The following is a 23,397-nucleotide window of genomic DNA, read 5'->3' on the forward strand; positions in this document are numbered from 1 at the left end:
CAAGGAAGTCTTAGTTCAGTGGGAGGCATTACCTTTGGAGGAAGCCACGTGGGAGGAGGTTACCATGTTGAAATTACAGTTTCCAGATCTTATCCTTGAGGACAAGGATATTCTTGATGGGAATGGGAATGATGAGGATCAAGCTAGGACTGAAAAATGCCTATAATCGAGCAAGAAGACTCAAATTAAAGGAGGCACGTGCAGATATTCATGGAAAGGAAGGGCCTAATTCCATGCAATGGATTGGCAACGTTAATGACATTAATGACGAGCAGGATTGTGGGGAGACAATTCAGAAATTAAGAGCTAATGAGGGGATCCTTGAAGTCAATGATTGAGTGCTTGAGTTTAGTATTTAATCCACTTATGTCTAGCAATAAATCACGGCCATTATCATGGTTGGTGTTAGTCTATTATTTCGTCTTTATTGTTATTGATTCGTAGGCACCAATTAAGGAGAATGACTTATTATAAGAGTCATGTCTGTAAGTGAGTCGGATCATTATGAAATCAATACACAAAAACTGAGAATTACTCTCAAACCGGATTCTCTAACCTTACCTGTGTTTGGAAGGAAATCCAACCCAAAGTTCAGGGTTTCATCAGTATCAGACAACTAATAAAATCGATGAGATCGGTGTCAAGTAAAAACAAAGTCGTATGGATCCAATCTATTCGACAACTAATAAAATCGATGAGATCGGTGTCAAGTAAAAACAAAGTCGTATGGATCCAATCTATTCACAATAATCGGTAAATTCAAAACAGACAATATAATTCTGATAAATTGGGTCAGTGGCACAACCACAAACCCAGGTCTCTCCACCATCTCGGCCCTTTGGGCCGTGGCAGTTCCCAGACCCCTCCATAAGGAAAAGACCTAGGCAAGTGGTTGAAGGCCTACACCAGCTTATATGCTGGATACAAGACCCCTCAACAACCGATGTGGGATTTTTATCCCTTAACACTCTCCTGCACTCGTGGACTGGGCTTTTTGCCCAAGACCAACGAGTGGACTTCTTATCGGGGACGAGCACACCTGCTCCGATACCATCTGATAAATTGGGTCAGTGGCACAACCACAAACCCAGGTCTCCCCACCATCTCGGCCCTTTGGGCCGTGGCAGTTCCCAGGCCCCTCCATAAGGAAAAGACCTAGGCAAGTGGTTGAAGGCCTGCACCAGCTTATATGCTGGATACAAGACCCCTCAACAACCGATGTGAGATTTTTATTCCTTAACAATAATTGATTGTATGAGAAGAGTGGATTTATTACATAGTATAGCAGGAATTTGGTTCAGTAAGACATTACCTCTACTTCATTTGTTTGGTCTGACATAACTCAATTCACAAGTGCGGGAGAGTGTTAGGAATTTAGATGTGGGATGTCATTGGGTTTATAAGAGCAAACTCACCTCCTTACAATTAACTAGACATTTTTTCATGGGCTCAAGTACCATTAAATAAGATGATCCATAGAGAAAGAAGGTCTTGCGGACTCAATGTATTTATGGGAATGGGTAAATTCAAAAGAGACAATATAATTGATTGTCTGATAGGGTGAATTTATGACACCCTTTCACTTCCAAATTGTTAAAAAAAGGAGGCTGGATTGTGGGAGCAGAAATGTCTCTTGGAGAGAGAACTCGTTAACGACAACAGGTGGGGAAAAAGAAATCATTGCCAATTGAAGCCGTGAATGCCCAGTGCACTTAGCAGTGGACCTCGAGCCGGTGCACATTGAGTGCACCAAATATTTTGAAAAAAAATTCATAAATATCTAATATTTAGAATCATGATTTTAAAGGTATATTTTTTGTTTGAAATAAAAATTAAATTAAACATAAAAGTATGGTAATTTTAAACCTTCGAATATAAATTCAAAACATTCGATTTTCAATCACGATAAATTTAATTTTGTTTTAAAAAATATACTGTTTAATTCATCATACTAAATACTACAAATGATGATAGGGAAAGACACTTTTTGGTCATTGAAATATCTGACCAGGTTCAACTCAATCACCCATTTTATAATTGTTTCAATTTAGGTATCCAAATTTCTAAAATGTCTCAAACTAATCACACAGGTAGATTTTAGAGAGTTAGGACAGTAATTAGCTGAGGTGACATTAAAAAATAAAATAATTAAAATTTTAATTGATGCGGCATGATGACTTGGATATTTGCCATATTTTTCTCAAAAAATTTACACATGGAAAAAATGATCCCAAAAAAAATTTAAATGAGTCACAAATAACTCAGAAAACCCAAATATCCTCATCCCACATTCAACCACAGCAAGAACCACAAAACCCAAATTTAGAGAGTTCAAGCACATCCTGAGAAGTAAGAGGAAAACGAAGGAAGCTGGTTCTAAATCGAAATCAAAGGCATTGTTGAAGGGGTTGTTGAGGAGAGATGAGAAGTGAGAGGAAGTTGAGGGAGATTAAGAGAGAGAGAGTTTGAAGGCTTCTTTAGTACTCCACCATGAGATTGGGGACGGGGATTATTGACGAAGGTGGAGGTGGAGAGGAGGAGAGGTGAGGGAAGAAAGGATTAGGAGTTTAGGTTTGACTTTCTTTGAAAAAGATGATTCTTAGCACATTTAAATTTTTTTTTCATAAAATTCCACATCATTCTCACATCAACTTAAATTAGTTGATTTTACTACATTGTACCACGTGGGATGATTGACGTCTGAATTAGGTGAAATCTATCCGTGTGACTAATTTAGAATTTAGAAATTTGGATACCCAAATTAAAACGTTTGAAAAATGGATAACTGAGTTGAACCTGATCAAATATTTTAATGATCAAAAGTTGTTTTTCCCCAATTTATGATTTTTTTCAAAAAAATACACCGATTGAGTGCAGTATTTTTCAACTTGGATTTCCCCCAAATCCATCTACCCCTTGGTAGAAGCAGAGGCAGAGGCAGAGGCCAGAGGGCCATTTTGTTAGGTGCCACGTATGTCCGCCTCTTGCTTTAAGCCCACACGTGTTGTTGCCAGGTGCTGACAAATAAGGAACATCGTGCCCACCTGATATTACCAAAATACCCCTATCAATAAGAAAAGGCCACGTGACAACTGAAGTGCCAGCTGGGCACGGATGAAGTGAGAGCCGAAGGGTACACTTCGGCTATAACCGAAGTACCCACTTCGGCTCCTCTACAAATTATATACTGAAGTATCACGTTGAAGTGTTGCCTTGGTAATGTCCCTACATGACCGAAGCAAGTATATACCAGGTCATACAGTGAAGAGTCCCAATAGGACACCAACCCTCAACAGAGTCCAACTCCCCTTGGGAGAGGGATACGGATGGAATTTACCATCCGAGAAACCCTCTGGAAAACCAATGAGAGAGAGTCTGACTCCTACTACAACTCAAACACTTCAAGCTCATATGAAAGGGGAACCTCTGCCCTCAGGTAAACATTCTAACTCCTGCACTCTAAAATACTTACTGAGTAAGAGGCAACGCTCGAAGCAACGAGTCATCCTCCTAAGTTTAGTATTGTACTGACTTGAGCGTCGAATAGGTCCCCCCGAGTACACCCTCGGGGCCCTGTCGAAGCTTACATTCGTTTCTTGTGCAACAGGGAAGGAAGAGATCACGTACCGACAAAGAAGAAATCAGTTATTCCTACTCAGTCTGACTTGGCTGATTCGTCTAATAGGGTAGACCTATTTCAAACATCATCACCACCCTTGGCAACTTCACCCATCGTATTATTACCAAGAAGAATCGCCAAACAAATATTGAGATTAAAGGAGCATACGAGGAATATCGTTTTCCATATTTTAAAAAAAAGAAAGAAAAAAGAAGAAGAATATCGTTACTAATGTTCCGTTTATTTGAAGGAAAATCAACCGCTCAATGAAAATATATCTTAGGGAAAAGTTTATCTTGGAAAACTAACTAATTTCTAGTGTTTGGATAAAAAGGTGATTAATATTTTTCATTGTTTGTTTGATGGAAAACCCAAATTTGAGATATAATATGATTTTTTTCCTTGTGATGACATGATGTGTTTATACTGATGTTTATCATTATCATGTGAATACATAATAACAATAATAATTATAATTTTAACATATACGTATACATATTAATAAGAGCCATGTACTAAAAAGTAAAAGATTCTCCTCTGTCTCTCACAGTTAATCCTTTAATAATTTTTTAATTTTTCCAATATCTGAGATTGTGCTAAAATAATGAAGAAATTCAAGGTTAAAAATAATTAAATAACTAGTAGTGCAGTTAAATAAACCAAATTCACAGAGTGGTCACCTGCAATTGTTTGAATGGAATCTCTCTCTTCACAAAAGAAAGCAAGAGAACGAGATAGAGAAAACGACATCCGCGGTTGTTGTTTTCGACCAATTATATTAACTTTTTCTTCTTGACTTTTTTTTGTGTGTGTTTCTGTTGATCTTTGAATTTCCTCCAAACAAACATGATTAACTAGTGATTTTGTTTTCGAAGAAATGAAATTATCTGAAACAAACGGAGCATAAATTTATTTATTTATTTTTGTAAAAAAATAAAGATAGTGGGATGAGACATGTCTGATGCCAAAGCAACGCTGTGGATTCTGGTTTATGATTGTATATTGTTATGTCGCCTTTAATATGATGAGTCACTCACCATTTCCAATATCAATATGTCATGTGCTTTACGGAACGAGAGGAATTTATTTAAAAAAAAAAAAAAAGAGACAAGTGGAAGGTAATTATACATAATATATGCTTAATAATAAAATTAAAAGAGCTATGAAGCATAACGAAAGTCAAGAAATATAAGCGGTATTGACAGTTGTACCCCACACTAGCACTACCTGCCAATTGGCCAGCTCTCTCTGTCTGTTTCATGCACAGTGTATATACACTGTTTAATCTAATCTAATCATATATCCCGGAATAAAGAACGGATTAGAGGTGTAATCAGCGAGATGTGGCACCCTGTGTAGCAAGAAATAAATAGAAAGAGACAAGGCACGGCCTTGATCTTTATCCATCCTTGATCAAGGTCTTTAGCCGATTTTTATCTTCAAATTACGTCACAAAACTCAAACCTGATACTAGCTCGGTGGGTGGGACCCAAAATGTCTTGTGAGTCACGCTGCCTTTCAGATTCCTCACGCCATTTTGTGATCCACTTGTTTTATATGGAGTAATAAATAAATGTATGATACAGACTTACAGAGTAATCCAGAGGCGGAAATAAAAACAATCAAGGGGATAGAGAGAGATGTGGTAGCATCTGTACAGGGACGTCACCATCTCCGTAGAGATTTCGGGTCTACAAAGCTTTTCCATTTTTCACTCACTCCGCAATAATAGTAAATAAAGAAACATCTGTTTCACTCAACTATTTGTACATGGTTTCACACAAAAACAAAAAACCGTATCACTTCAAATTCTACCTAGCTAATGAAGATGTTTCATCGACTGCGCAAACCACGAATAGCAGAATATAGAATATAATAATAATAATAGAATAACTATGGAAATTACCATCTACATATGAACCAAGGATGTTCTGTACATATACCATCATGGTTCGGCACCATTATTGCTATCTTTCCCAACAACCTAAACTTCACATGTCATCTTTTTGTACATGGATATGTATACAATATAATTAATCAAACCTATAACTTCCAGACTTTTAAACAAAAATATTTAAAAAAAAAAAAAACTGATCACAATTTACAAATATTAGAACTCACTATCTTTTCTAGAGTTATGTACCAAAGGAAACTGGCAAAGACGATGCCATTCCTTCATTTCTTCTTCTTCTCACATATTGCATTTCTCAAACTTTCTTTTCCCCCATCTCTCTGTTTTTTCTCTCACATTTCATCATATATAAAATTATTTCAGTATGACATATCAAGCCATCTCCTAGTCTTTATCTCCTCTCCTCTTTTTTTCCCTTAAATAATATCATATCTACTTAATTAAGGTAAACCACTAAAAAGGGGCGCGATGGGGTATACCCTTCCTTCTCCTGGAATTCCGATGATTGAAAATGGGAGGAGTCGATGGAGAAATGTCAGTGGCCTCGTCTCCAGAACTGGAGTACCTCTCTCCTCCATTACAAGAAAGTGTGAGTCCATCCATCAAACGGTTGAACATACGCGTTCTTTTAATCTTCTTTGGTGTTGATGACTCATCAGATTCAAACCCTCCATGGAATGCATCCTTACCCTGCTTCCCTCTTAGTGTAAAACTCAGCTCAGGGTCTCCACGCTTCATGCCTCCAAGCTTATTTATTAAGAAACACATACCGCCCATTAGATACATAAATGGACTTACAAAATTACGATCAGGAAACAAAACAGAGAATAACAGAGCAGGTAGAACAAAATGTCGAGCAAACTGAAATCAACAACGTAACAATAGAATACCAAAGTCAAATGTCAAGAGCAGTACTGTCAAAAGCAGATAATAAGGACAACAACCGTACAAACCATGGATCACCAAAAGAGCAATGCAAATGCAAAGTTCTTAACTTGCTACCAAAAACATGATGACCTCCAATAATTGATGGCAGAAAACCTCAGAAAAGGCAGTGTGAAAAGCTAACTATTGAGTACCTTGCACCCAAGAGAGCAAAATCTAAAGGAATCGAGGAGGCTTCTGCAACAAATCTCGCAAGTATTGGTGACTCCTTTTCCAGGCCTTGGTTGGGGGCGTTCATTCAGAAACACAATCTTTGCACTATTGATAATGTATGTCTGCACGCAAGATATGTCGATATACTTCTGTATCTCATTCACCCTCACCACGTTGTGGTATGAGGATCGCCTTATCTGCGATTCCACAACAATCATTTCAGAAAAGATATATATACCTACTCCCCCTAGGAATTCATTCAATCGTTTAGGAAATATTTTAAAGGGGATTGGAGAGAAGTAAAACCTGAACAATTCGATGATCCTTATGGTGAATGAGACAGTAAGAGCAGAGAGCATTCCCCATACAATCCAAACAGAAGAGGTTGCATTCACTCTTATTGGCCTCCCCGTGGATTGAACAGGGGATGAAATAGCTTTCTCTTAGCATTGGTATCAGCCATGGCGGACCCATATCTTTGTTCCCCATTTGGTAAATTGGACTCACCTGGAATCGAAATCATAACATGAAAAACCATGCTGAATATAAAGCGGTGAAAGGAAAGAAAAAGAAATAGCGCAGAGGAGTGGAGTGAATACCATATCTTGCTCGTGGCTGTCCTTGCCAAACCCAATAATATTATTTTGCTGCAGCTGCTGATGATTGTCAAATATCAATGGTTAGGCTGTCCAGTTCTTCAAAACGGATTAGAAAGAAAGAATGTAAAATTCGATTAGGAAGCACAAAGAAAGCCACACATTATCGACAAAGAATACAGGGTAGGCATTCGGTTAGGAATGAAATTCATAGATGGAACATCTTCAAACAAACCTACCAGTATATAGGGAGATGGGATTAAGCCGCCGCCGCCGCCGCCTCAGAGAGACAGAGAGAGGAGGAAGAGGCAAACAACTACCCCTGATCGATTGATAAATAGGAAAATATGATTGTGTCACAAGGAAATACCAGAAGGGGCAAACCCAAACATGGAAACTGATTTATAAGGCGGTCCGAATAAAAACACCCTTAAATTAATAAAAATAAATTACAAAACGAAAGGAAAATGAAACGTACCAACATTTGATTTTATCTACGGTCTTGATAAGGACAGCTATCATCAGATTCTCATTTTTCTTGATTATTACCCGTCCGATCACACATTTGCCCTAATTTGGACTCCCCGGACAGCCGTCTGAGATTACAGCGGAGCCTACTTTGGACGACATGATCACGCACAATGAAGTTGAAGCCGCCTTTAGAAGTCCACTTGGTTTCTTAAGTCAACCATTCTAACTTCCATGGGAAATAATCTTCTTTTCCTCAGAAAGTAGACCCACCTACACCTGGGACACTACATCAAATCAAATGGCCTCCCATTGCTTTTTTTCCTACCACTATCGTTTTATCGAACGACAAACAAACAGACATTTGGAAGACTTTATGGGGCAAAGCGAGCGGGCTGGGCTTGAGCTTCTGCTGGATCAGGCAAGAAGAGGCCGAGGTAAGAATACGATTCCCAAAAGTATAGGGCAACTTCGATTCCAAAGTCCTATTAAGCTCAAAAGAAAGAAGCACTGCCCTGGAAAGCAGATATTACGAAGTGGCATTTCAAGATACGAAAGCTGATCATGGGACGGCAGCCTGCCCACCAACCAGATGACTCATTACACACGTAGTTTTTAAAAAAATTAAATTTATTAAAGAATAAAATCTGAGACCCTTAAAAAGTGATACCAAAAAATCTTTATTCAGTGAAGTGTTGATGCATATTTGTTTTTAATTAATCATTATTTTAATGACAATAGATTTGGAGACTTTTAAGGTCATATTTTAGGGATTGTCCTTTATTAAATTATTTTTATATGAAATTACCTTAAAACCTCCTACTTTTTACACCCGTATTTTTCTTAATACAATTAAATTGAATTAAATTTTATAACTCTAATATTTTTCAATTAAATTTAAGTCACAAAGTATCCCAATGGGATTATCAAGAATCTGTAACATATTTTGAAATTTTCTTTCTATCTTCAAAGACGGAGTGTCAAATCTCTTAATAACAAATAATTTATCTTCTCTCACAAAGTCAAGAATCACAGTATGAGACCCACCCACCTTTACCTATATTCTTTGCATAATCAAAATCATGCATTCTAGAGCTTTAAGGGCGCACAAGCGCCAAAAGGGACCCTTTTTGAGTGATTTGCAGGAAACACCAGAGATGTAAAGAAAGTAAAGAATCGTGAAGATTAGAGGCAGATTTGGGAGACCCAAAAATAAGATCCTAGTCTTGGTGATAAAACTGGGTTGTCTACTTGTCTAGTAGGATTGAAGCTTGAAGAGAGTGCCATTGAAAGCATGATTTTGTTCTTCTGGGTTTGGAAACACAAGAAGTCAAGAATAATTGATTAGATTCAGCAAAAGAATAGATTTTTTCTTTCTTTCTTTGCTTTTTTGAAATTTTTTTTTTTGTTGCGTTCATAGTTGTTTAGTTTGGTTTTCCTAAACCGTCCAACTTCGATTTTTTCATTTCTGAGATTAGGAAATGAATATTAGAGGAAAAAGAGGATTTGAGATGTACCAATGCGATTTTGACTAAAACACAAACTTTTGCAGATAAATTCAAGTGTGGAAGGATAAAAGAAGAAAAGAACAAGAAAATAGTGGGAATATGATTACAGTGTTGAGATGATAAAATGAGTGGGCAAGGAAGAGGATAGTTTGGGAAGTTTGATGTGTCTATTATTGGGCCAACAAAGATACTGTCTTTTGCTGATGTGGCTGTATTGTAAAATGTGTTTTGCTTATGTGGCTATATTGAGATAAGTGTTTTGCTGATGTGGATGCGTTGATATTTGATGTTTTGGTGTAGTTTTGTTGTGGATAATATGGAGGAATGAAATGTTATTGGCGTTCATGTTGGGTGGGAAGAGAAATTGTATAGAAATTTGTGTTTTGTTGATGTGGTTGTATTGGAAGATGTGTTTTGCTGATGTGACTGTATTAGAATACATATTTGACTTGATTTTTTTTGTAATAGAGGTGGGATTGAGCCAATATTTTTATTGGCCCAATAAATAACAAACCATTGCATTTGCTCATGCAATAGACAAGTGTGAAAAAACGACTCAAAAATTTCAAGTTGGTTTAATAAGCAATATTGATTTGATTTGAGAGCCGCCATATTACAAACGAGTACACCCCAATTTTTTTTATAATACACACGTTGAACTTTCTAAGTTACCCTTTCAAACACTTAATATTTAATATCCTAAATTAGCTTTCTTCCCACCCACGTATCTCTATCATCATAACAAAAAAGAAATTGCATTTTCTTGTGGTAAAAAGAGGACATAAATTTCGCTACAAAATCTTACAAGACCATAACTCAACTTCGTATTAAAAATTATTTCCGAAATAGAAAGTGTAAGAGGATCATTAGAGTATATGAAAGATTCACAGAGAACACTAATACAGAGGAGACCAATAATCTACAACATGATAATAAGAGCCCAATAACCGCACTTATATCAACACAGGGTTTTATCATGTTGTTTTTGAGCATCTTGTTACTGATACAGTACTGGTGGATATATATGCTTCAATTAACGGAATTTTTCCTGAACTCGGTGGTGCATTGGCTAATTTTGCTTTATGAGTTTTACATATTCAGCTGTTGCTGGTGGTCTATCTCAAGCATGGATGGCCAGAACCACCATCAATGTTAATGATCTTTGACAATCATCAAAATGCATATACAATTTTACAAATTAAAAGATTTATTTCGTATTTGTATTTTGTTTGCTTTTACGAATTAAAAGATATATTTTTAATTATAATAAATTTTATTAAATTTATATACAAAATGTAATTAAAAGTATTACGTTTACAAAGTTTAATTTAATTGCATTGTGTTGAGAAAACTTTGTAATATGTGATACACACACATATAAATATATAATGGTGATTTTTAAACAAAGAAGTAATCACCATATAATATCTGTCAAAGAATATGTTTCCTTTTCTCTGTCTTTTCTATTTGTGTTTTTCTTAGCCTGGTGTATTAATGTGTTGTGAATCAATTCACTATTAAAAAGCACAAATCCAACACATATGATTGAGCATCCTTGGTCGAAATAGTCCAATTAGTGAACAAAGATAGGATTAGAAGAAACCTGATTTAAGTGTACATCCCTATCTTTCAGGTGCTTGAATCCAATAGATATTAAGAAAGAAAATATATGTAATATAAATAAATAAATAAAGAAAGAAAAAGAAGGTGCAAAGTTTTCTCCATTTTCTCTTTAGATCGAATATTAGAACGATCTTGATGCGAAAAAGGGGCTTGATCGTCGTATCGCCCATGATTAAAGCGAAAAGAGAAGGAGAAACCTTGACTTTGCTGCAATGGAATCTCCTGATTTTCCTCCCTCTGCTTCAATAGTACTGCTTTCTGGGGGCCCTCATGTGTACATTCACAATATTCTCATCTCATGTTTGCTTTCCAAGAAACATCCATCACTCCAAGTCTATCTAATTATTTTTCTTTTACCACACTTAACATGTAGATTAATTGTTTATTGTGTTTCTTATGATTTTCTTTTTGTTCTTTTTTTTTTGCCTGCAAGCCTGTAACCACGATATTCCTCGGCCACAATTGTGGGTTTTCAGATGAATATTGGAGGTGCCACTCGTTTATAAAAGAACAAACAAAAACAAAACCATGTAGATTAATTGACCAGAAGTTCAGAATGATATACTGCATGTAGACATACATGCACTCGCACATAAGAAATAATTGGTCACGTTAATTGAGGTATCTTTCTGAATAATGTCTTTACAATCAAACAGCAATATTAGCACATGCAATCCATGCAAGATGTCTTACTGGCATCGGCTTTGCGAATATTTATTGGTCTGCCAAAATAGTACCCTCTGTAACTTTTCCACCCTAATAAATATTCTCCAATCCCTAGAGCAATTTGCACCTCCAAAACCATTCTAAGTTGTCACATAACATACCAGCAAACCCATGAAGAAGACTCGAACATTTCAACTTCAAAGAGCTTCTTTAGTGGAAAGCCCTCCTCCTCCTGCTCCTCTTCCTCCTCAAGCCACATCTCATGTCCCCAGAAATTCTCCTTTGATTGAGTTTCCAACCTCTCCTCAGCTGATTCTGGGAGAAGATATGCTTCATTTCAGTCACCCTCAACATCCTCTTTCTCATATTAACTTGCCTGACCTCTTCACGTGTGCAGGCTGCAAGGAATATGGGGCAGGTACCAGGTTCGCTTGCCAGCAATGTCAGTTTGAGCTTCACGAGTTCTGCGCCTTGGCTCCTCCGGTCCTCAAGAGCCACCCCTTCCATCTCCAACACCATCTTTTATTCTATTCCAAACCAGGTGAATCTCATACCTCCTCTTTTTAATCTGCAATGCAAAATTAATTAATTGTCCTGAAGATATAGCTAAAATTGGAATCTAATTGCTCTGTTATGCATTTTCCTATATAGCTAAAAGTGGAATTTTGAATTCGAAGTGTGACATCTGCGGGAAGCCCACCAAAGGCTACAATTTCAGATGCACAGTTTGCGGTTTTCAAATGCACCCATGTTGTGCCATGCTCTCCACTGATATCAACTACTCAGGCCATCCACACCCACAACTCAAACTCTTGCCTGCAACCACTCTATCAAACGGCGGTAACCATGATTTTGTCTGCGCAGAGTGTAACAGGAAGAGGTCCGGCCGAGTATACCGTTGCACAGTTTGTGATTACCATCTCCATGCAGTGTGCGCCAAGAATAGGGTGAATGGGCTTCAAGCAAATGGCCACAAGGGGAAAGAGAAAGCGAGCATGCTAGGCACTGCAGCTCGGATCGCTTCTCAGGTTGTCATAGAGTTCATTGGTGGCCTGGTCGAGGGGCTTGGAGAAGGTGTTGGACAAGTTCTGATTCAGAGCGTTGGGAGGGGAAGGAACAATACCACCAGAAGATCTACAATTGAATAGCCAACCAGTGCTTGTATGTATGCAGCATATGCAGTGTGAGCTAGTGCCAATTAAGAATAGGTTTTTTCGTTGTTCGTTTGTTTGTTATCATTTCATGAAACTGTCCATAGCTGATGCCGTCTGGAATTAGGCCCAGAGCTACCGTAAGAAACCACCGCGATGACAACTCAGGCTGCAGTATAGCCGTATGGGTTGAATTGTAGCTGATGATTATGGAGATGTGACATTATTAAACTATTCTAGTTGCAACATCCATGTAAAATCGGTGGTGTAAATCCGACATATATAATACCTAAAGAAAAAAAAAATCTGCATCTCAGAGTGAACAAAGAAATGATACTTTGATGTGTCTAATTATAATTGCATATTTGCATCCGCCTTTTCACCACAAAATACCAATTGTTCCCTTCTGTCCTACCTGAATTGTTCCTTTTTTTTTTTCTTTCCAGTTTTGGGGATTGAAAAAGAAAAAGAAAAAATAAACTAGTATTTCTTTGGCTGTTCCAAGTGCCCGTTTGGGCACCAATTTTGTGCAACAATATATTGTACAAGTACAATTCTATGACAATATATTGTCTTGGTGCAACAAACGGTTTTTTTATGATGCAAAAATCAGGACCCTTTCAAAATGGTCTATAAATGGATAATTCTCAAAAAAAATTCAACCATTTTCCACTTTTGTTGAAGAAATTAATGGAAATGATGACAATGCCCTTCTTCCCCAATGGTTTCAGTGTCCAAATCGTCCCATCGACATCTCCTCTAGCTAGTCCACTTTCGATGACGAGTTGTCCTTTTCTAAAACCACCGTCAACAGCTGCTTAGGCCAACATTAACACCATCACCGAAGCCTCCAAACTGAGTGTTCTTCCTCTTCTCTTGCTAGAAGCCACCATCACAAAAAGAGCCATGGGAAAGAAGTTGTTAATATTTATAAAATTTTAAATTAATTATAATGATATTGTTAATATTAATATTTATTACAATCTGCTTAAAGGATAAATGCACAATACCCTTACATGTAATTTGTCATAATAATTTTGACACCAATATGCAATTAGCAAAAGTACAATCAAACATCTATCAGTATTTCAATAACAATATATGCTATCATTTTATACCAACATGAATTGTCCACAATATATGTTATTATGAAAATTGTTTAACAAACGGAGCTGTGGAGTTTGGGTCCTCTATGATTAATTTGTCTCCGACAACCTATATTCTTTTTTTTTTTTTTGAATCAAACACACACACACAACAATAAACCTAGCTAACCAAACACCGCCCCTAAGGACAAAAAGATGTTTGGTTTACTAGACTTATATACTACACACACATTTGAAACAACCGATGTGGGAGATCATGTTAAATCTTAACCGCATCAAGGGGTTTAAGCAACAATAACAGACTCACACACACCGGACAGACTCGAAAGTTTAGTTTTTTTTTGAATCAAACACATACATAGAGCAATAAACCTAGCTAACCAAACACCGCCCCTAAGGGCAAAAAGATGTTTGGTTTACTATACTTATATACTACACACACCTTTGAAACAACCGATGTGGGAGATCATGTTAGACGACAACCTGTATTCAATGCATCTCCTTTTGTATATAGACATAATTAATTTAAAAAATTTTATACGTGTAGTCAGTAGGGCAATAATGATGGAAGGGATAGACCTCATAGGCAATCTAAACTCTCTGTTTCCATTGATAACAGAGCAATTGGAATGAAGTTCATAAAACTCTAGTCACTTGTGTTCTAAATACAACAAAAACGTATTCTATTACTAAAGCACCCAGACAAGTTTCAATTTAAAATTCAGCCAACTTTTGTAATTCGAAGATATTAAGAGAAAAGAACAATGCTAATATGCACAATTAACTCTACTCTTGACTAGTGAGGTGTGTACTCTCTTAAAAAAAACGGTACGATCCATCTTAAAAGTCGCAAATTCACCAAGCACAAACACGTTACCCTTTCAATATTTCTGAGTGATTTTTATAAACCATTTATTGATTTCAAACCTGAGCACAATGAGAGAGTACTTGCCAAGTTTATGGACGTCTAAGACAATTTTGATTGTTGGAGATGGCCAGTCTAAATTGAAAGGGTTAATACCAATAAAAAATTAAGCCTATTTACAAAATATGTTTCTCTTTTGTTCCCCTATCTAGTGTGACTTTGACTTTTGCATAAATATTTGGGTGTTTGAATGGAAGATAGTTTTTTAGAGGGTAAATTAAATGATATTTTTGATCAGGTATGTTACAACTCAGTCCCTTACATTTCAAACGTAAGATAGTTTTTTAGAGGGTAAATTAAATGATATTTTTGATCAGGTCTGTTACAACTCAGTCCCTTACATTTCAAACATAATAATTTGGTATTTGGTCATTGAAGTAAGTGAGTTGTTTTATGGTTAGGTTTAGGAATTTTTCGATTAGTCAAAGTGTTGACCTATCATCATAAGTACTTTTTTTTTTCAATTAACATTTGCCTACATGGAATAGGGCAACAATTGAGAAGAGTATAACGGAACCGGAATCTATCACCTCGCCGAAGCTGCCCTGGCCGATGATGTGAGTAGACAAGAAAGAATTGGTGGCATGACAAAGAGAATAGTGGGAAAATTGATGGCTTGGTAGGAATGGAGTAAATTTTCAAAGAGGACTCATCGGGACCGCCTTCTGCGACATCGTCCCCCAAGAGCATGATCAAATTCCTATACAGTTACGGTGGGAAGATCGTGCAACGCCCCGTAGATGGCCACCTCAAGTATGTCGGTGGAGAGACATGCCTCGTCGTTGTTCCCCGCAACATCAAGTTCTCCGATATGTCGGTGGAGCTCCCTTTGGCAAGGCGTCGGCCACGACGTCTCCGCTAAGCAGGCCGTTGGCTGTCGACACCCTGCCAAACAACACAGCTTCGATAGCGGTTTTGACAACGGTTCCGCTAGCATAAAATAAGCTCCCAAAGGGAGCTTATCCTGCAGCGGTTCAATAAAAAGGCATGGGCCATGCCAAAAGGTTACTTTTATTTTAAATTTTTTTTTTCATGTGGGTCCCATGCCAAAACATGCATTTATGTATTTAAATATTGCAATCATACAAAATGTGAGTCTTATGTTTATTAATTAATATTTTTATTAATATAAATATTACAATAATAAAGTCACAATAATATAGTAAAAATATTTATTAATTAATAATTAAAATTATATTAAATTCACTATAAAATTTGAATAAGAAAATATTTATTAATTAATACTTAAAAAGTAATTTTAATAAGAATTATATTTATTAGATTTAATTTAATATAAAAATAAAAAATCTAATATTATAATACTTTATTTCAAAAAATTTTTTACTAGCGTCAACTTTTACTTCACGAAACACCTCACAGTTTTAAGCTAAATTTTTTTTTACAGCTTTTTAGTTAACATTGAAAGTCAATGCTTTGAGGTCTAAAACTGTGGTGTTGTGAGATTAGTTCAAACGCGAAGCTGTTTGACGCATAACTTTTAAAACTGTGGTGCGATACTGTGAGATACGTTTGACGTATCTAAATTACGATTATATTGGATGACTAATAATTTTAATATAAAATCACTTAACGTTTACATTATACATTAATATAAAATAAAATAATTGACCTAATTTGATTATGTGGGACAATTCAACATATATTGTGTCCGTTTGGGAGTGTGATGAGGTGCTGCGAGGTAAAATACTGTTTTGACATATCACTTTTAAAACTATGATACGATGTTATGAGATGCGTTTGACGTATCTAAATTACAATTATATTAAATGACTAATAATATTAATATAAAATCACTTACCTTTTATATTATAAATTAATCTAAAATATCTTTCCGCTCTATCAACGTCCCCTATAAAAAGGTACAAGGCCTGGAGCGGCAGTCAACGCCGAGGAACGTGCGCGTTTTAACGAACCATTCCCAATCGTCCAATGACATCAGATCCTCTTTTGCGATTCATATGCTGCTCACACTACCTCATCTTCTGCTTCTTCATCTTCTTCACTGAGGTAAATCCGATTTGAATTGTCGATATATACGCTGTAACGTTGTTGTTGATCGGAGATGGTTAAGGAGACGAAATACTACGACGTGCTTGGGGTGAGTCCTACCGCCACTGAGGCCGAGATCAAGAAAGCTTATTACATCAAGGTATTTCCCATAATTTACTTGGCTTAGATCTCATCCATCCATGTTCTAGACTTCTGTTTACTTTTCGCTTCTTTTATTTCTCTTTTTACTGACTAATGAAATAAATTTTCTATCCTCTCCAGTCTATTTTTCTTTGCTTTACTCATGAAATTGATTGACACCTCCTCTTATCTTCTCTTTGGATTGCAGGCACGGCAAGTTCATCCTGATAAAAATCCAAATGATCCTCTTGCAGCACAAAATTTTCAAGTAAGCCACATCTGGATGTTATATGTTTTTTTTCCCCCAACAGTGCCGTAGTCATCCCATTCTTTTTAATATGTTTTTTCCCCCTCAAGTTTGACTATAATGTTGTGCTATGATGCTATGGATGGTTACTAGTCGTCACTCTGCACTAAATTTATGATAACATGGGTGGACTTGATACTTACAGCTCTTCAGAATTTGTATTAGTGCTGATTCTGTTGTTAACCAGGTCTCCTTTGAATTTGCCTCTAGGCATAAAATGTTATAACATCTTAGATGGGTTTACGATTGTGAGGTTCGAATAACTTGGTTATTGTAACTTAGAAGTGGTAGAATTGTGAGGTTTGTATAACTTGTTAGGATGTCTCAGTACCGTATTGAAATGACAATATTAGACTGCGTGCTACCTTTTCACCTAGTAGGGTCTTGCTATTGCGAATCAATTCTTATGATAACAATAATAAAGTATTAATGACTCATCCTTGCTTCATCCTTTTTTTTTTTGAATTCAGGTTTTGGGAGAGGCATACCAGGTTTTGAGTGACCCTGCCCAAAGGCAAGCATATGATGCTTATGGAAAATCAGGAATCTCAACGTTAGTCTCTTGCTCTTAATCTGTGAATAGATGAGTTTCAAGGTTACTAGGATCTTGAACCATTCGTGCAATATACTTTAAGAAGATTATAATCATTACTAGTTTCTGTAATATTGTTGTTCTTTTGATATTTGCCTTCTCACTTCCTTTCAATTGCAGCGATGCAATTATTGATCCTGCCGCAATATTCGCAATGCTTTTTGGTAGTGAACTTTTTGAGGACTACATAGGACAGCTTGCCATGGCATCAATGGCCTCACTAGACATTTTCACGGAAGGGGAACAGTTTGATGCTAAGAAACTGCAAGAGAAAATGAGGGTAAAATTTCTTAGCATTCCTCGTCAGTTTCTTAAAAGAGGGCAGAGGTGCTCATAATGTAAGTCGAAACCTTATTGTTAGTTTTGTCAATTTCATCAACAATGGTCATCTGTGGCTAACTTATGTCAACTTGTGAATGTGAATTGTGTATTTGATTGTTAATATCCCCGAAATTATTTATGAGTTACATTACAAATGAGGATTTTGTTCGCTCCTAATTTGATGTACAAAGCACTACAAGGGTTATGGTTTTATCTTTATACATTAATTACGATTTTATGCTGTTTGAATTACTTCAAACAACAGGTTGTTCAGAAAGAGAGAGAAGAAAAGCTTGCTCAAATATTGAAAGATCGACTCCACCAATACGTCAAAGGAAACAAAAAGGACTTTGTTAGTCATGCTGAAGCTGAAGTATCGAGGCTCTCCAATGCAGGTAAGGTATATGTGTTGTCAAATCAGTTTATGGATGCAGGAGGAAGGCATACTGGAATGCAAAATTCTCTAGCTGCTTTTGTGTCTCTAATCTAAAATATTCGGTTTCTTTAGAAATTTTTTAACCATTTGGCCTGACTTGTGAAGTAATAATTGAGCTGGTACTTATTATTAATATTATTTTTGGCAAGGGGCAAAGTAATACTGAACTGGCAAATTGGCAGCTAATTCTATATTGATCCTAGATGAGTAGAAATAAAATTTAATTACTCAGATTTTACTGATCATTACTCTAAAGCTAATAAGGACCAACTCTTGGTCTAGTGGTAAGATTGCAGGGCAAGGCTCTCTACATCTTGATCTTCCCTGATCTCGCCTCCACTGCAAGACCTTTGTGCATGAGTTTTTTTTTTTAAAAACCTTCTTAACTATTAATGAGCAACTGCCCAGCATTAGTTCTGTATGGTATGATGTGACAGAGAGATCTCGTAAACAGAAAATGATGATTAGAAGGTTGGGTAGGTGGGGGGCTTATACGTAGTCCATCCAAGTATCCCTATAGACATCAGGGGCTGCCTCTCAAAAAAAGAAAAGAAAGAGATATGTGACGGAATGCAAATGGGATGAGTGGATAGAAGGGTTTGAGAAATTTATGTTGTGAGGAAAAATGGAGCAGTTGGTTCGAACTCCGATTTTGATTGGGAAATTTTTTCTGAAGGCACCAAGGGGGAGTAGCCCGAGGATAACAAAGAGGAAAGATTTATGTCAACTTTTGAGCACAAAGCTCACAGGGGACGGGGTTGGGGACAAACACAATATACCCACACTTTACCCCCACATAATATGTGGATAGACCTTTTCTTATCGTTTTAATCACTTCAAATGAATCATGGGTACCAATCTATAGTTCTTGGATGATACTCTAGCCATGAGAAGCCTTTGAGTTGCTTCTACCAGTCAGATGCTGTCACTAGGTTTGAGCGATTAAGTGAATGATTGGAAGTGTTGTTGTTTCTCTAAAAAAAGCTTGATGTATGGTCAACTAGTTGATGACATTTTTCAAAATGGCCACTGAGTATGACTTGAAGCTCCCTAATAAATGCAAGTGAGGTAATATGGAGAAGGCAGTTGAATTTTTCTTGTACTGAAAAATTAAAGGAGACTAATGACTTCAGGACTCTATTATGTGGAAAGTATGTTTGGATTCTTGCAATCTGAGTTTAAGAGAGCAGATGTTTACTTTTGGGATGGGGGAAGCGATTTCTGCTGGCTGAAAGTCAAAGAAGCAGCTGAGCGATTCTTGTGACCAAGAGTCTTTTTTTATTATGGAACACTATCAATGAAAAAAGTTTTCTGGAAAATGTTTGCTGCTTAGGATTCGATACACTTCAGAAATAACTCAATTGAAGGACTCTAGAAATGAAGGAAATTGATTTACTGACCATAGCAGCCATTCCAAGTTCGATTCTCAATATCTCAAGCTAGATGTAGAAAACACATATAACAGTACTGATTTGGATCCTCTCAAGACGGTGCTCTAGGATTAAGAAATGTATGTCATCTCCCCCCCCTCCCATCACATTGGACTGATTTAGGAAATTTGAGCTACATGTGTTTTTGGTGGATTAAGGATTTTGGGCAGGATTTAACACAAAACGGTGGCTGCAAGAGTGTTATCAAAGGCACACCTCTTCAATGAGGAGCTGGGGCACTTGTCTTGAAAAATGTAGCGTTTAGACTTCCAGGATTTCTATTTGATTGGGCCAGAAATACAATATTGAGTTTGGGCCTAAAATCAGTTTTAAAACCCAAGCCATCCAATGATATTGCTCCTCAAAACCAAAAAGAAAAGAAAATAAGAAAATGAAAGATTTCTGTTGTTGAGCAAGTTGCAACAAAAACGTTAACGAAGTTGTCACACTTGCATCCAAGAATAGAAGAGAAGGACAGGCATCACTTCACCCACCCCTCAACAGGGCATAACTCTCCATCCCTCACTTTATCCCTCTGTATGGCTCTCTTGCATCTCCTCCACCCCCCAACCATAAATCCTAAAGTAAACAAAATACTCGCCCAATTGGGGTTGCTCAATTGGGCAAAAATATGTTGGAGGATTGAATTTTAGGATGAGCCTTCCGTAGTATAGTTTGTGCTTCAGTTTTATGTGTTTTTCATAGTTATGAAGTTGACTGATGCAGTCTGGGTTTGTCACATTTAATTAACTTTGTGGTCTTCTTTTCCGCAGCCTATGGTGTTGACATGTTGAACACAATTGGCTATATATACGTGAGACAGGCAGCTAAAGAGCTTGGGAAAAAGGCAATATATCTTGGTGTGCCATTTGTTGCAGAATGGTTTAGAAACAAAGGCCACTTCATTAAATCTCAAGTAACAGCAGCTACAGGTTAGAAGATGCTATAAGTCTAACTTTAATGGCCAATAACCATGTTTAGATTGTGCTCTTTTGTCCCGACTGTGGTCAAATTATGCACCGGCACCTTCGTCAAATTTCAGGATTGGGCTATGTGCTGACTGCTGCCAATGTAATCTTGAGTTGGGTGTTCTTTTTCCTCTCCCATGTATGTGTATGAAGTATGTGAGATTCAAGCTAGCCAGCATTGTTTTGCCTGGGAGCCTTAAGAAAAGTCTGGCTCTAGAACTACTTTTTTCTTGTTTGCTTTCAGTTCATGAGTAAATTATTTTCAGGAAGGGTTCCTTGAATGTGTTTGTGTGGGTCAGCCTGTGTATGGTCGCTTATTGGAATATTAGATAAACATAAATTTGCCTCTATTGTGTAGCAAGGTTGTTTACGGGGCCAATACCCTTCTGTTTGGACAATCATTGTGATTGCATCATTTCTGTCTGCATGGTTTTATGAGTAAGCTTTTACAAAAAAAATTCAGTTGTAGTTATGTCATGGATAGGAAGTTGATGCTAATAAAAGTGGGTGAAAATAAATTCTGTACACATAAGGAAGCATATATCTACAGGCTAATGTTTCGCTTCCTTTCTGGCTGTGTTAGGTGCTATTGCTTTGATCCAGCTCCAGGAAGATATGAAAAAGCAGCTAAGTGCAGAAGGAAACTACAGTGAGGAAGAGCTTGAAGAATACATGCAATCCCACAAGAAGTTAATGATTGATTCCCTGTGGAAGCTTAATGTTGCTGATATTGAAGCCACTCTTTCCCGTGTTTGCCAGATGGTTGTTATGCTAGTCCATTCTTGGCTTGCTATGGATTAAATGCCAAGTCCAAATTGTTTGTGCTTAATTTAATGGTTTGTTGTAGGTCCTTCAAGACAATAACACAAAGAAAGAAGAACTTCGTGCACGGGCAAAGGGTTTAAAAACTCTTGGGAAAATATTCCAGGTGCTGTTTCGTGTCCCATTTCTTGAAATTGTTTCTGTTCAATTAGATGCATGACTTATTTTCGGAATTCTCTTATATATAGAGGGCCAAATCAGCCAATGGAAATGAGACTGAAAGTGTGTTTAGTGGAAATTTCCATAAACTGAATGGAAATAAACGAACCTATGATGCTACCTCTCCCAGTGCATCGCCAAAATCTTCAAGTCCCGAAGAGCCATCATATAGTACAGTGGCACCACAGGTACCTTTATGTGCTCTTATTAAGCTCGTTATTTTCTGGTTACAACATGGGTCGGATAGGGTCATCTGAAATGTTTTGTAAGCAGTCCACTGTTTGACATCTATATCGGTTAACCTGTTGAGCATATGGGTAAAAGCAAGGACTGAAATCCTGTTGAAGGAGATTTCTTCTGTGAATTAGTAATGGGTTGGAAATTGTATTGCCTTCTCAAATTTGAGCACTTTTTACCTATTTATTTGTGAGATTAGACAGCTATGGAGATCTAATGGAGAATTAAAAGTCATTTTGTCATATACAAGTGATTTTCTTGATGCGGGAAAAGTGGCTGCTAAAGTACTTGGAGTAAAAAGACAGTTTGGTTTGTATCATTTATTTGTGTTTTCTTCTTCTTTTCTTCTCTTTTCTCTTACTGGGAAAGAAGAAAAGGAGTGGGGGAATCAGTTACACATCTGATTACCTTTTATTTCGTCCATATCATCGAAGTATGATTTTTCTTGCATTTGTTTTTCTTCTTCAATTTAACCCTTTGAAACTCTTGGACATTTTAGAGCCCCTATGTTGAAGCCCCTCCACACATCGTGGGTTCTCAGTTTAACTGTAACTTTCCAAAGCCAATTGCACCACCTGGCGCCCAGAGACATCCCTCGACGGGCAGGGACTGAGGAAGGAGAAGCATGGCCCCATCAATGGAAAAGCTTGTAGCATAGATAATGTGTCATCATGTTTTACAGCCTTGCAGGTGCATTCTGGGTGAAGTTTTAGTTCTCAATTTACTGAATCTGTGTTCATCAGAAGATCTCAACTTCACCTGCGAGAGAGGAGGCATCTTGTAATGTTGTTTATGAAGGAAAATATATTTGTATAACGGGGATAACGAGAGATGTAAGAAATATGTTTTTTTTGGGGTTATTTTCTTGAGCTGGCTACCAAGCCTACCATGGCCCTGCCTTGCCATTGGAATGAACTTTGCTGTATTTTTTTTTTAAAATGAGTTCATGTGTGTGATTTGGTTGTACGTGTATATTTAGAGTCGGTCTTTTGTTTGGATATCCTTTTGACTAAAATACCTGTATTATTGATTTTTAAGCAACCAAACAAACATGATTGCTCATTGCTGCATATAATTTGTTTGTGGTGCCTATTTCTCGTGTATTCATGTATGATCAATATTAATGCAAATGAGACAAGTGAAAGGTCCCATGGACATGTCTAATTATACACTCTTCCTGTGAGTGACAAATTGACAATGATGCATGAACGTGTCTATGTATGCCCGAAATACAAATCACGACGAGGTTGTCCTTTCGCAATGTTTGATTGAAATCATTCATGTGCAGGCAGCAGGTTGTTA

General features: G+C 37.0%; 3 protein-coding genes across 8 annotated transcripts; 2 read left to right on the forward strand and 1 right to left on the reverse strand.

Annotated features, from left to right (window-relative positions):
- Window positions 1-5,491: 5,491 nt before the first annotated feature.
- On the reverse strand, window positions 5,492-8,199 carry LOC120008505. 6 transcript variants are annotated; one of them, XM_038858854.1, is made up of 6 exons: window positions 7,775-8,199; window positions 7,465-7,547; window positions 7,229-7,282; window positions 6,936-7,136; window positions 6,611-6,826; window positions 5,492-6,278 (listed from the first exon to the last, which is right to left on the reverse strand). In XM_038858854.1, the coding sequence occupies exons 3-6, from the start codon at window positions 7,229-7,231 to the stop codon at window positions 5,985-5,987; spliced, it is 714 nt and encodes a 237-aa protein (XP_038714782.1). In that variant the 5' UTR covers window positions 7,232-7,282; window positions 7,465-7,547; window positions 7,775-8,199; the 3' UTR covers window positions 5,492-5,984. The 6 variants fall into 6 exon arrangements, with proteins under 6 accessions (XP_038714782.1, XP_038714778.1, XP_038714780.1 ...); XM_038858850.1 differs by having other exon boundaries at window positions 7,229-7,285; XM_038858852.1 differs by having other exon boundaries at window positions 7,229-7,324.
- Window positions 8,200-11,532: 3,333 nt separating this feature from the next.
- On the forward strand, window positions 11,533-12,992 carry LOC120009641 (E3 ubiquitin-protein ligase SNT2). Its single transcript, XM_038860295.1, has 2 exons — window positions 11,533-12,031; window positions 12,142-12,992. Exons 1-2 carry the CDS (start codon window positions 11,662-11,664, stop codon window positions 12,636-12,638), a joined length of 867 nt encoding a protein of 288 aa, XP_038716223.1. The 5' UTR covers window positions 11,533-11,661; the 3' UTR covers window positions 12,639-12,992.
- Window positions 12,993-16,564: 3,572 nt separating this feature from the next.
- LOC120009656 (chaperone protein dnaJ 10-like) lies at window positions 16,565-23,157 on the forward strand. Its single transcript, XM_038860315.1, has 10 exons — window positions 16,565-16,842; window positions 17,032-17,091; window positions 17,601-17,683; window positions 17,843-18,002; window positions 18,309-18,438; window positions 20,683-20,841; window positions 21,461-21,639; window positions 21,725-21,805; window positions 21,888-22,046; window positions 22,595-23,157. The coding sequence occupies exons 1-10, from the start codon at window positions 16,756-16,758 to the stop codon at window positions 22,706-22,708; spliced, it is 1,212 nt and encodes a 403-aa protein (XP_038716243.1). The 5' UTR covers window positions 16,565-16,755; the 3' UTR covers window positions 22,709-23,157.
- Window positions 23,158-23,397: the final 240 nt, after the last annotated feature.

This window comes from Tripterygium wilfordii, chromosome 11 (assembly GCF_013401445.1).
Source record: "Tripterygium wilfordii isolate XIE 37 chromosome 11, ASM1340144v1, whole genome shotgun sequence".
Classification (NCBI taxonomy): domain Eukaryota; kingdom Viridiplantae; phylum Streptophyta; class Magnoliopsida; order Celastrales; family Celastraceae; genus Tripterygium; species Tripterygium wilfordii.

Excerpts from the sequence above, each read along its gene's own strand:
- LOC120008505 (XM_038858854.1), bottom strand. Across the intron at positions 6,827-6,935 it reads AGGATCATCGAATTGTTCAG|ATAAGGCGATCCTCATACCA; the intron begins GTTTTACTTCTC and ends GTGGAATCGCAG. Across the intron at positions 6,279-6,610 it reads TTTGCTCTCTTGGGTGCAAG|CTTGGAGGCATGAAGCGTGG; the intron begins GTACTCAATAGT and ends TTAATAAATAAG.
- LOC120009641 (XM_038860295.1), top strand. The coding sequence starts at position 11,662 with ATGAAGAAGACTCGAACATTTCAACTTCAAAGAGCTTCTTTAGTGGAA. Across the intron at positions 12,032-12,141 it reads TTTATTCTATTCCAAACCAG|CTAAAAGTGGAATTTTGAAT; the intron begins GTGAATCTCATA and ends TTTCCTATATAG.
- LOC120009656 (XM_038860315.1), top strand. The coding sequence starts at position 16,756 with ATGGTTAAGGAGACGAAATACTACGACGTGCTTGGGGTGAGTCCTACC. Across the intron at positions 17,684-17,842 it reads GGAAAATCAGGAATCTCAAC|CGATGCAATTATTGATCCTG; the intron begins GTTAGTCTCTTG and ends TTTCAATTGCAG. Across the intron at positions 21,640-21,724 it reads TTTCCCGTGTTTGCCAGATG|GTCCTTCAAGACAATAACAC; the intron begins GTTGTTATGCTA and ends GGTTTGTTGTAG.